This window comes from Myxine glutinosa, chromosome 6, assembly GCF_964187855.1.
Source record: "Myxine glutinosa chromosome 6, kmMyxGlut1.1, whole genome shotgun sequence".
NCBI classification, from domain to species: Eukaryota; Metazoa; Chordata; class Myxini; order Myxiniformes; family Myxinidae; genus Myxine; species Myxine glutinosa.
The window spans coordinates 171,493,840-171,507,527 of NC_136266.1; the positions used below are offsets into that span (position 1 = coordinate 171,493,840).

General features: G+C 44.7%; 1 protein-coding gene across 3 annotated transcripts in view; it reads left to right on the plus strand.

The window, feature by feature from the left end:
- NADK (NAD kinase) overlaps positions 1-13,286 on the plus strand; it is a 120,452-nt gene extending 107,166 nt beyond the window's left edge. For 2 of the 3 annotated variants that reach the window (XM_068100175.2, XM_068100177.2), the window contains 3 exons: positions 158-315; positions 445-527; positions 11,996-13,286. In XM_068100175.2, coding sequence (XP_067956276.2) covers positions 158-315; positions 445-527; positions 11,996-12,164 — 410 coding nt within the window. In that variant the 3' untranslated portion in view covers positions 12,165-13,286. Of the gene's footprint in view, positions 1-157; positions 316-444; positions 528-11,910 lie in introns of all 3 variants that reach the window. The other variant, XM_068100176.2, reaches the window with a different exon arrangement.
- Positions 13,287-13,688: the final 402 nt, after the last annotated feature.

Below are 13,688 nucleotides of genomic sequence, written 5' to 3' on the forward strand. Positions count from 1 at the left end.
GGAAGGGCCATTTCATATGAATGGTCAATTATCCAAAAATGTTCCTGCACTTTGTCATTATGTATTTGTTTTCACCTTTTATTTCTTCATGCGATCGCAATGGAATGGAACGATAAGACAATGATCTCTGTCTGATTTCCGTCCTCACATTCTACAGGCCTCATAATATCGACGCCAACAGGGAGCACTGCGTACGCAGTGGCTGCCGGTGCCTCCATGATCCACCCAAATGTGCCAGCCATTCTCATCACGCCAATCTGCCCACACTCGCTGTCCTTTCGGCCCATTGTCGTGCCAGCTGGGGTCGAACTTACTGTACGACATTTTTGCTTTTTAATCTTTCTTTATTTTAAAAGATGTTTGTAAAAACGATTCGTTAGAAACACTATTTTTGCTGTTGAAGTTGTCTGGCAGCACTTGCTGATATTGTGCGTATCCCTGCAGATAAGGCTGTCACCTGATGGTAAGAACACAGCCTGGGTGTCATTTGATGGACGCCAGCGCCAGGAAATTCGACATGGAGACAGGTAAGCAAAGGAAAGATGTTTCGTTTTCTTTCTGGCATCTTATTGACCATGTATGGTAAAGTTAAATAAGAAATTTTTCTCACTTCATATTTGGGCATCTATCTCACTTTATATTCAGTTTTAGTAGCCCACTTATTTTGGGATTTTTTTTTCCAAGCAACTACAATTTTAATTGGGCCTCTTGTACTGACTGCATTTATATGTAATTTATAAGATGTATTATATTTAAAAAATTTAAAAATACATTTATATATGTATATATGTATATATAATTTATAAGATGATTTGTAATATCGGATACCACCGGTATTACATATTACAAGCATTGATTAAATGTATTTTGTCACTTGCTTCCTCACAAAGTAGCATTCAAGGGCCGTTCAAAATGTTCCAGGAAGGAGTTGTTAACAATAATCCAAGCCATCCCAACTTTTATCTTTTTCAACACACTTTCCCTCTGAAATTGCTTCATTTTTTTTTTTTTTTTTTTTTTAATATACAGAATCGAGGCTCGTAAAAGAGCTAGCATTTATCACAAAAACAAATCAAAGAGACAAACAAACAAAGTATATAAAAAGGGGAGCGTTAGACAAGATGGGGAGAGAAGGGGAAGCACATAAACACAACATTTGAGAGCAGGGACATCGGGAATGTGTGGGAGGGATAGGGATTGGGGGAAGGCGGTGTGGGAAGGGGGGGGGGGGTGAGGTGGGAGAAGTATAAACACAAGTACACCAAGGACTTCCAGGAAAGAAGTTGGTATTTCAAAAAAGTGGATTTGGGGTGAAATTAGCGGGGGTACAAAAGATCAAGGTTTTGGATGGGGGAAGATAAGAGATGGTGGTGAACAGCTGTTTTAAAGACCTGGAGGGAGGAGTGGGATTGACGAGAGTGAGGGAGTTTGTTCCAGAGGCGGGAGAAAAGAGGAATGAAGGAGTGAAGGTGAGCAGAGAGTCTTGATTTTGGCTGTTTCACCATAAGAGGGTTGCAGGCAGATCTTGTGCGACCAGTAGGAATATTTGGGGGACAGAGCCCAGAGAGAGCTGGAGGAGCAAGGCCGGAGAGGAGTCGGTAGAAGACAGAAAGATCACCAACCTGCCTGCGGTGAGTAAGTGAAAGGCCCTCGGAGGTAGCTTCATCACGGGAGATTCCAATGATTCTGAACGCTTTGGTTTCAACAGCGTGAAGACGAGCTAGGTGTGAGGCAGGAGCACCAGCCCAGAGGGGGGAACAGTATTCCATTGAGCTGCGGATGAAAGCCTTATATGTGGTGAGGAGCTCAGGTGTGCCAAGGAAGGACTTCGCACGACGGAGGATGCCCAGTCGGCGACTGGCTTTGGAGGCCAGATTTGAAATGTGGTTTCCCAGGAAAGATCATGGCAGATAGTGAGACCCAAAAGCTTGAGTGACAGAACTTCATGGAGAGGATTATTCAGAAAGTGGATGGGAGGGTTGTCCAGTCGGTCTTTTTGGAGAGACATCGTAAGAGTGTGAGATTTGTCAGGATTGAAAGACATGTTCCACTTGTTTGCCCAGTCTGTGATTTTGTCCAGGTCTGCAGAGAGCGAGGAGGCTGCAGACTGCCGATCTGAGGGATGAGGAATGGAGCAGCAGAGAGTGGAGTCATCAGCAAAGAGAGAGAGAGGATTTTCAAGGGAGTCGGAGAGATCATTGATGAAGACCAGAAAAAGCACAGGGCCCAGAACACTGCCTTGGGGAACTCCAGCCTGAACAGGAAGAGGAGATGAGAGAAACCCATTCAGGGCCACACGTTGACTAGGACTAGAGAGGAAGTCCGCCAGCCATGCATGGAGATTTCCATGGATACCAAAGGAGGAGAGTTTGGTGAGCAGAGCGGGGTGCCAGACGGTATCGAAGGCACGTGATATGTCAAGGAAGACAGCTCTAATTTCCTGTTTGGCATTGAGGACCTCCATCCATTGTTGAGACAGCAGAAGCAGCATGTCCAGAGCAGAGTGACTAGGTCTGAAACCAAATTGATGATCAGAGATCAAGCCATTGGAGAAGAGGAGAGATTTCATATCCGAAGCAATGATGGATTCCATGACTTTGCTGATAATTGGGAGAAGGCTGATTGGTCTGTAGTTGCTAGGATCTGTTTTTGCACCTTTTTTGTGTAACGCGGTGATATTGGCCGATTTCCAAGCAGATGGCAGATGACCTTGAGCAAAAGAGAGGGTGAAGAGAACAGAGAGAGGGAGTGAAAGAGCGGAAGAACAGGATTTTAGGACTCGTGGGCTGATGCCGTCAGGTCCAGTTGCAGAATCAGAGTCGAGGGTTGACAGAAACTTTTCCACCTTGTCAGGAGGAAAGGACACAGAGTCCAGGAGCAGCTGGGTACTACTGGGTACGGTGGGTACAGAGAGGGATGGGTTTGGGACACAGGATTTAGAGGCAAACACAGAGTTGAGGCATTCAGCTTTTTCACGTGCGGAGTCAGCTGTGTAGTCATTTGAGGTGATTGAGGGGATGGAGGGGGAACAAACACCAGAAACAGATTTGACCAGACGCCACCAGGATTTGGAAGAGGGACAGATAGGAGAGTTCGGTCTTGAGAACAGAGAGATATTGTTTCCTGGCTCTCCTGAGGGTGGACACACACTTGTTTCGGGCTTTGTGAAAGGAAATGAGATTTCCTTCCGTTGGATTTGCTTTCCAGGAAACGAAGGCAAGTTGTTTCTGGGCAACAGCCTCACCACAAGATTCCGTGTACCATGGACGGGAGGAAGGGTATGACAACTGAAGACGAGATGGGATAAATCGGTGCATGAGAGAGAGCAATTTACTTTGGAAGAATTCCCAGGATGAGTTGATGTCAGAGGCGGTAGAGATTGGAGACCAGTCCAGATGATTGATGGCTGATTGATGGCTGAATACTTTGTATTTTGTATTTTGGCCTTTGTACTGTCTATAGAGGTTTTGAGATTGTTCATTCAGCAACTCACTTGCTTCAGTCAGCTCCTCATTGATGAATAGGTGGCCATGCAAATGGGGATTCAAATCTCAAAACAGATAATAACTAGAGATTTCACCTTACCACACACTTTCTTGAGAAAAAGGACATAGGAAGGATCTTTTCAACTCAAGCTTTGCATTTCCGAGCGTAATCTATATTAGCTTTGTCCGTGAACTTTGAATAACAGGCACAATGTCATCCAAACAAAGCCGATGGGTCAAACGGAACAGTATCTCCAGCATGCCAGAGCTGAACCTTCTGCCAATTCTTCTTGGAGAAATTGGCAATTTTTGAACGATCTTTGAGAAAAAGATGAATATATATGAATGAATGATCGTTTTAAGGCCATTTCCCCGCAAGAGCAGGGGTTGGCCCTGCGGGCCCCATGACGATCATGGTTCCCTGTTTGAAGCAATGTTTTTATGGCCGGATGCCCTTCCTGACGCCAACCCTCAGTCGCCTCTTACCATGTGCGGGGATACGGTGTACCTATTCTAAACCGGGGTACACACCGGGATCATTCATCCCAGCAAGCTGGTACTCAATTTGCCGACCTCGGAAGGATGACAGGCTGAGTCAAGCCCCCTGGCGTTAATTCAGCGATCGACCGGGATTCGAACCCAGGATCCTAGGATCCCCAGCCGGCACCCTAACCGCTAAGCCAACACCAGGCTCTTTGAGAAAAAGATGCATTAAAACAAAACAGATCTTTGAGCGAAGTAATGTTTGTGTTTATATCGCTAGGCTCCACCATTTTGTCTGAATCTCGCTGTCACTCTGCTCTCAGAGCGCAAGTTTTATCGGTCGAGACCGAACGATTTTTTTTTCTGCAGTGTTCAAATATATAATCCAATTGAAATAAAATAAAAGTTTTAAAGGCTGTAGAACACAAACAAAACAAACCATTGAATCAGAAGTTTACCGTCGCTTATTGCACCCTCTTTTACACCACCCAATTTAACACTTTACATTAGTTTTTCATGCCTGTTGTTTGTGCTTTATGACATCCCTAAAAAAGTAAATTTCCAATTTGGAATGATTTTCAGTTTTGTTTGACTGTCAGACACCAAGAGGGAGACTCAGGACACGCAGGCCTGTTCCAATTATATCACTTTGTACCCAACCTCAAGATTAATTTTCTCGTAAATAAATTGACTGACTGAAGCAAATGTTTACTTTGAGTCCAAAGCGTGCTCAGGACGAGACTCCTTACAATATACTAAATTTAGAGCCAGAAATATAGAAGGAAGAAGAGAGAATATAGCGGTGATTGAGTAAAGCCTGGTTGTTGCACCCCTGCGGTTTGGATCTGATGACTGTCAAACACAACAATTGCACCACAGAAGTAATCTAGAGCTGCACTCAATAGAGTGCATGCCTCCGCCAGGCTGAACAGTTCACGTTTTGTAGACCACTGATAGGCCAGTTCTGCATCCGCATCTTAACCAAAATCGAATCAGCTTGTTCATCACATCTATCACTCATCCACCAAGTTTCATCCGAATCCGTCCACAACATTTTGAAAAGCAATGGTACATATCGATTTTGGCCCTATCCCTCAATGGTGAAGAATCACTTAAAAATCATAGTCGTGGCCAAAAATATTGGCACCCTTGCACTTTTTTCAAATAACTCACAATTTTCTCTAAAAATAAGTTGAAATTGACAAAAGTATTTGGTCTCCACAATTCTTTATTTCACTGTTAATGTTACAGAACCTTTGTTTTTGATTAAGAACTTAATATATCCTTTAAAATCAGAAATAAAAAGAAATGGCATTGACAAAATAATTGACACACTAGACTTAATATTTGGTAGCACAGACCTTGGACAAAATAACTGCAGTCAAGCGCTTCCTATAGCCATGAATGAGCTTCCTTAATCTCTCTACTGGCATTTTGGCCCACTCTTCTTGTGCAAACTGCTCCAGTTTTCCCAGATTTGAAGGGTGCCTTCTCCCAACTGCTGTTTTCAGATCTCCCCACATGTGTTCAATGGGATTTAGATCTGGACTCATTGCTGGCCACTTCAGAGCAGTCCAGCGTTTTGTCTTGAACCATTCCTGGGTACTTTTTGAAGTATGTTTGGGGTCATTTTCCTGCTGCATTGTCCTTCGGTGTGTGTCATTGCCAGGCTCCCTTCAGTGCCCGGCAATGACGTTATGCAGCGCCTGGAGAAGGCATAGGAAATGAGCGGTGTACAATAACGAGATAAATCAGGCTTGATAAGTGAGAGTCAGGAAAGATCAGTCGAGGGAGAGTGAACAACTGGTGAATGATGAGCCATTGGCACAGTGAAAGAGTCCCGAGGGTGACAAAAGTGCACAAGGCAGTGCAATGGGAGAATCCTGAGGATATTTAGTGCGGAAGTGTCGCAGTGGTGGTAAGATCTCGTCAACAACACACAACAACAGCATGCATTTTAAGGCCATTCTCCTTGCTGGAGCGGGGTTAGCCCTGCGGTCCCCATGACAATGTTCTCCATTTTGCCCTATTTTCTGCATCTCTCCTTGTTAACCCCCTTGCCCGCATTTCTTCTTCCACCATCTTTAGCCAAGTCTTTCTCGGTCTTCCCCATCCTCGACTTCCTTCTACATTAATTTCCATCACTCTTCTCAACCAGTCACTTTCATACTTCGTCAACACATGACCAAACCATCTCAACCTGTTCCTCTTCACAGCATCAATCACAGGCTCTATTCCCATCATCTTTCGCAATTCATCATTTGTCTTCCTCTCTCTCAACGATACTCCGCACATCCACCGAACCATTCGCATTTCCACCCTTTCCAGCCTTCGTTGCTGCTCTACATTCATGACCCATGTCTCGCTCCCATAAATCATAACACTTCTCACACATGCAGCATACACCTTTCCCTTCAGCTTCAACAACACTCCACTCCTCATCAGCACGCCACTCAGTTCCCGAAACTTCTTCCATGCACATCTCACTCGAACAACCGTTGCCGAGTCTGATCCACCTTCTCCATTCAGCATGTCTCCGAGGTAGCAAAATGTTTTCACACCTTCCAGCTTCATGCCATCTCCAAGATCCAACTCAACATTTCCTCCATCTGCAGCTCCCTCTGTGCACACCTTACATTTGAATGTAGCTGCCACACTGGTTAATGACCCTCTCAAACCACTACATTTTTGATGAACCCACTCAGCGCACATTGTACATTGAATGGAGTTCACTCCGACACCCTTCCTGCACACAGCACATGGCCACTTTCCAGTTCTTTCCACCTCACCACATGCTTTACCACTTGCCATCACCTTTGTCTTTCCTATATTTACCTTCAGACCTTTTGTCTCCATACATTCCTTCCACTTGTTCATCTTTTCCTTCAGTCCGTCCATACTTTCCACAATCAACACCAGATCATCTGCATACAACAACTCCCACTGTAAACCCTCCTTTACGTTTTGAGCCAGCACCTCCATCACAGCTACAAATAGTACTGGACTTAGTACCGACCCCTGATGCACTTCCACCTTCACCTCAAACTCACCGCTGTTCCCGTCCTTCGTCCTTACAGCTGTGCGTGCTCTTTTGTACATTGCCATCACTACTCTGATCAGCCATTCCTCCACTTCTAACTTCCTCAATGCCATGTCACTACTTCGCGTGGAACCCTATTGAATGCTTTCTCCAGATCAACAAACCCAAGAAACAACTTCCTCCTCTTCTCCATGTACTTCTCCTGCAACTGCCTCACAATAAAGAGCGCGTCTGTTGTTCCTCTTCCTGGCATAAATCCAAACTGCATTTCGTCGATCTTTACCTTCTTCCTTATCCTCCTCTCCAACACCCTTTCCAATACCTTCATTCCATGCTCCAATAACTTTGTCGCTCGTTACGAGCCACACTCCAGAGGGTCACATTTCCCCTTGTATAGAGGGATGATGGTACTCAGTTCCCAATCCACTGGAATGCGGCCTTCTTTCACCACCAGATTACAGATCTCTGTCATTCTCTTCACACCCCAACTTCCTGCTGCCTTCAACATATCTCCCTCAACTCCCGTCGGCCCTCCCGCTTTTCTACTCTTCATTGCTTTTATCGCTTCCTCAACTTCCTTCTCAGTTATCTTCTCTGCCGGTCCTAAAACTGGGTTACTCTCTTTGTTGCCATCCCATTAATTCTCTGTATTCAACAGCATTTCCATATATCTTTTCCATCTTCCTGTAATTCCATCTGGGTCCACAACGATTTGTCCCACTTCATCCTTCAAGCAACTCACCCCCATCACATCACACCTCTCTTTCGCTATCTGCTTTGCAATCCTGAATACCGCTCTCTGACCCTCTTCCGAATCCAAGCGTTCTCCGAACATTTTCCTACATGCCTCCTGCGCCTTTGCTACCTCTTTCTTTGCAGCCTTCTTGGCTGCCTTATAACTTTAATGCTCTGCTTTTTCTGCTCCCATACCCTTTGCCTTCTGCCACTCCTTGAACTTCTTCCTCTTCTCGTCAATCCTCTTTCCAACTTCATCATCCCACCACCATGTTTCCGAGTGCCTCGGTGGTCCTTTTGTCCATCCACATACCTCACCAACGGCTCCCAACAGACTATCTTTCATTGACATCCAACCACGTTCAAGCTCAACCACATCATCCTCTACCCTACTCAGCCTCTCTTTTAATGCCTCCCTTACTGTCAACTCTTTCAACCTCCACACCTTCATTCTCGGTTGGTACTTCACCCGCCGAGCTCTCCTCGCACCTTTCACCCTTACGTCACAGGCAACCAAGTGGTGCTTTGAAACAGCCTCCTCCCCCGGGACCACCTTTGTGTCCCGGAGGTGCCCCCTATCTCGCCTACGCACCATCAGGTAGTCAACGGTTGTCATTGACCCACCTGACATGTATGTGACAAGCTTATTATCCCCTTCCTTGAACTGAGTATTACAAATCAGCTCAATCAGCAAACTCCAAAATCCTTTCACCTTCTCCATTTCTCACACCATATCCGTAACCCCCATGAACTCCCTCAAAACCGTCCATACTCCTTCCCACATGTCCATTTTGGTCTCCTCCTACCACAACAACTTCCTCATCTTTCACGTTTTCCATCAGCTTCTCTATCGCACACCAGAACTTGTCCTTCTCTTCATCGCTCCGACCAACCTGCAGAGCATATCCCGCCCGAGATGACATTCACCAAGAGCTTTCCAATCATCATTTTCACCATCATCAACCTATCACTCACTCACCGCACTGTCTACAAACTCCTCAGAAAACAGGACACCAACACCATTTACGCCCTCTGGGCACCCTTGCCACACAAACTTGTATTTCTGTCCCTGCCTACCCTTCACCATTCTCACACCGCTTCCCTTCCATCTCGTCTCTTGCACACAACATATGTCCACTCTTCTTCTGATCAATACTTCCACCACTTCTCCTGATCTCCCTGTCATTGTCCCTACATTCCATGTCCCAAACCTCAGAAACCGATCTCCACTTCGGGCTGTACCATGCCCATATGTCGTGGTAATTGTCATGGTTCTCTTTTTGAGGCAATGTTTTTATGGCCGGATGCCCTTCCTGACGCCAACCCTCTTTGTCGCCTCTTACGACACGCAGGGATACGGTGTACCTATTCTAACCAGGGTACACACCGGGATGGTATGATCTCATCAATGCGAGGAAATTAACCTTGAGGGCGCATTCAAAAGTGATGTGATAGAAACTAGCATGACTTTGCGGAGGGTATTCCCAGCGTGTAAAATGGCAGTGTAGAAATGTAGACTTGTGAAGGGAGAAAACCCACTACTCTCTTGAGTCCTGCAAAGGACTGAGTGTGCGTTGCTGTACTCCATCCACAGGTTTTGGAAGAACCAATTCCTTAAATTGTAATCTCAAATCCTCAATAATAACTCAGATATCTTGTGCTGGAATCCTCCCGACTCCTCTCCCTCGATTGTGCTGCTGTTACTATCTCACCTCTCAACTCTCTCCCAACTTTGACTGTTGCCAGCATTTCACCTTAAATTTATTGCTCCACATTATTATCTACCCTTAACCACCACGACCCCATCCTTTCAAACAAACCCATCAATCAGTGGGTCGGTTAAACTATGTCTAGCTGGTACCAGCCGTAGAGACTGGCCATGCGAATAGAACCACCTTTAGAGGCCATTTTTCCCCGCAGAGCAAGGGTTGGCCTTTTCCGAGCACCGTGGTCCCCTTTTTGAAGCAATGCTTTATGGCCGGATGCCCTTCCTGCCGCCAACACTGTTAGTCGCCTCTTGTGACACACAGGGAATTACCAGTGAACTGGTACTCAATTTGCCGACCTCGGAAGGATGACGGGTTGAGTCAACCCCCCTAGCATTAATTCAGCGATCGACCGGGATTCGAACCCGGGATCCTCGGATCCCTAACCGCCAAGCCAACACCAGCCAGCTGATGCGAATATGTTGGAATATATTCATATTCGAATATTCGGCACCATACATGCGAATGTATGTTCAAAACCGACTTCTACCGACTCCTCTCCGGCCTTGCACCCCCAGCTCTCTCTGTGCTCTGTCCCCCAAATATTCCTACAGGTCGCACAAGATCTGCCAGCAACCCTCTGATGGTTAAACTGCCGAAATCTCGGCTCTCCGCTCACCTTCACTCTTTCATTCCTCTTTTCTCCCGCCTCTGGAACAAACTCCCTCACTCCCTTCAATCCCACTCCTCCCTCCAGGTCTTTAAAACAGCTGTTCACCACCATCTCTTATCTTCCCCCATCCAAAACCTTGATCTTTTCTACCCCCGCTAATTCACCCCAGATCCACCTTGTTTGAAATTCCAACTTCTTTCCTGGAAGTCCTGGCAGTGTCCATATGTTTTATACCTCTCCCACTGCCCCCTTCCCACGCCCCCCCCCCCCCCCAAAGCCCTTGCCCTCTCTCAGATCTCTCGATGTCTCCATGTCTCTCGGTCCCTGCTCTCAAATGTTGTGTTTGTGTCCTTCCCCCTCTCTCCCCATCTTGTCTACCGCTCCCTATGTTATATGTTTTATGTGTCGGTTTGTCTTTCTGTGTGATTAATGTTCGCTCTTTCACGAGCCTCGATATTGTATACAAAAAAAAAAAAAAAAAAAAAAAATGTCCAGCCGGCCCTCGGGCTGGCAGATAGTATAGGTGGTGGGGGAAAGTGTAGAATAAATTTATAACGGCGGCAAAAAATGAAGTACCACCTGCTGGCCAATTAGCGCTTGTCCTGCAAGGCCCAAAATTGTAACCGATACATTATTAGTATTGGCATTTTCATTGTAATGAAAATGATACTCAACGCCATTTGACCAACTATACACATGAAAACGTTTGGTGCTCATTTTTTGTTGAAGTATGCAGGTCTGCTTTAGACAAGCCATCTTGCATCATTTCCCTTTTTTAGGGAATATATTTTTGTTTATAACAACAGAGTAGAGTAGATATTCATGAAAAAGGAACCAGTAATTGGGCCTTTTATTTTGTGATCCGTTATTACCTCTGCCGCCTAAGGTGGACGGAGGTTATGTTTTTACCCCTGTCTGTTTGTCTCTGTTTGTTTGTGAGCAAGATATCTCAAGAAGTTGTCTGGATTTGGCCAAAATTTGGTGAACAGATTGTTGGGTGTGACACAGACAAATTGTTTATATTTTGGTGAAGATCTGAATCAGGATCTGGACACTAGAATTTTTAAAATGTTTTAATGATTCTTCACCATTGAGAGATCGGGCTAAAAACGATATAGAGCATGATATTTCAAAAACGTGTGGACGGATTATGACAAAACTTGGTGTATGATTTGGGTATGTAACAATAACAAGCTGATTGGATTTTTGTTAGGCCAGACCTGCATCCGGACCTAATCAGTGGGATACAAAACGTAACCTGTTGAGTCTGGAGCAGGTATGCACTCTACGCAGTGCTGTTCTCGTTGTTTCATCTTTTCCCTCCGGAGAATCTGAATTGAGTAGACATGACGTCAGGCGAATTATTTATGCCGACTCCATTTCGAAAATAGCTGTGATTTTAATCATCAAGTTGCAGTCGAGTTGTAGAAATAACATTTGAAGCCCATGTCACTCTCTCTCCGTTTCTCTTTTCCAAGTTTTGTTTATTTCTGCCTGCCCCGCGTGTTTTCGTTCAGGTGACACGTCTGTTTGGCATTGTTTTGACTTTCTTCACTAAACTGTGTGTGACAGGACCAAGCTGTATGATGGGGAAGATAGCATTTTGTCTCATTATTGTCTGACCTTTTCCAAACGTTTTGAAGTCAATTTACAAAAGAAGAGAGAAGAGGAGAGAGAAGGAAAAGTTAAATGGTTTGCAGTGGGCCGGGAATTATGATTGTAAAGGAGAATGAAACTTCATACCATTTTGCGAATGCGAGATCTAGTTAACCTCTTATCTTACACTAGGTGAGGTGCCACAGTAAAGATGCAGTTGTATGATCGTGTGCTGTGAGGCAACCAGCCTTGATTTGCAATTTGTGTGAACCCGAAGCATCAAGATCACGACGTCCTGCTTCCCCGTGCCATCCGTGTGCTGCCACGATCCCGTGTACGACTGGTTTGAAAGCCTTGCCCGTTGCCTTCATTGGAACGTCCGCAAGCGGCAAGGTTGGCTTTGTGACACCGAGCTTTCCAGGAACTCCGACGACGAGCGCGCGTGACAGTGCGTACACCTGGCACACCTGACAATTTTCCAAGCTACATGACGTCAATTTGTCGTTCTTGTTTGTCTGAGATTTCGCTGAGCAAAACTGCTAATTCGATTTTATTGTCCACATAAGATGGAGTCATTTGAGATTCAAAAATAAACGTTTCTCTGATTTTTTTTTTTTACTTTCTTTACAATGCTTCGTCTTTGGAACTAATGGATATATAAACACACACACATTGCTGGAAGTAATTTTATTTAAATCACTTGTATGCTAAGAGAAATAAATGTCCCAAATAATCGCGTTTGATTTCTCCTTCAGTTTAAAAAAAAGCTTTTCCCAGTGTAGTTTTTGTTTCAAGAATGTCTGTCAGAGGCAATATTGTTGAGTTTTCTTTGATGCTGTCATCTCAGATTCTGAATGTCGATCATTAAAATATGTTGATCTGTCTATATATTCAAATGATTGAAATCTTTTTTGAATCTATTTATTGCAGAGCTATCGTGTAAATTAAAGCTTTTATCACCACCGAAGTGGCATTTGAGTGACTCTGCACTGGTTTTGTGCTTTTTTGCTCTTTGTGGGACCACACGAGAGTGAATGGGATTGATCGCAGGCATTCACATAACCCATTGAGTTTCAGATGTTATTTTATCGTCATTGCATTCGACTTTGTCATTCCAATCTTCACAACGAAGCATTTCAGCATGGAATGCTATTTCTTTTCTTTTTTTCGATCGTATGGCTATCGCTATTGGCTTCATTTGTTTTGGCTGTTTTGCGACCTAGAGAAGTTGCGGAGATGCGATTATTGATCTTCCCGCACCACGCAGGACCCTGACTCTGATTGTGAATGTTCATTGCTGCACTGTAGGCCACGAGATAGCACGATTATCCCATCTCTCCACAATGGCGTGGGCGGCGGTGAGGTTTTGGCTCCAAGTGCAATATTTTATGTAAATGTCCCCCAAAAGTATTTGATTAAAAATACACATCTGCACTGTTGATAATCATACAGATTTTATATGCACCCGTTTTTTCTACGATATGCTGCGTTTGTTACTCTTTGTACGTTGTGCAAAAATGCTGTGCTTTTTTGTCGTCATAGTGTAATAAAGGATGGAATTCTGACTACATGAGGTGGAAGTCTGATGCTCTATCCAAACTTGAGCCAAACTGGGATTTAAAAAAACCAAAACAAAGTTCAACCAAACGAGACAGAGCATTAATCAATGCAGAGTCTCATGAGGATATTTGCCTCAGCGACTCCTTTCACAAACTGGTGGTGCAATTTTGGATGTGGTGGTGGTGGTGGTGGTGCAAGAAAAGTTAATATGAAGGATTTGCTTCTCCAGGATGATGTTTGAGCACACAACATTTTGATGCTGCAAAACAATGGTAGAAATTATTTCTGAAAGCCTTCCTCATTTCCCTCACCCAATTTACAGGACATCTCTGACTCATTCGTTTCCTTTGGCTATTGCTGAAAGAAAACACCTGCAAACCTGTCTTCCAGACTTATGGAGTTAGAAACGC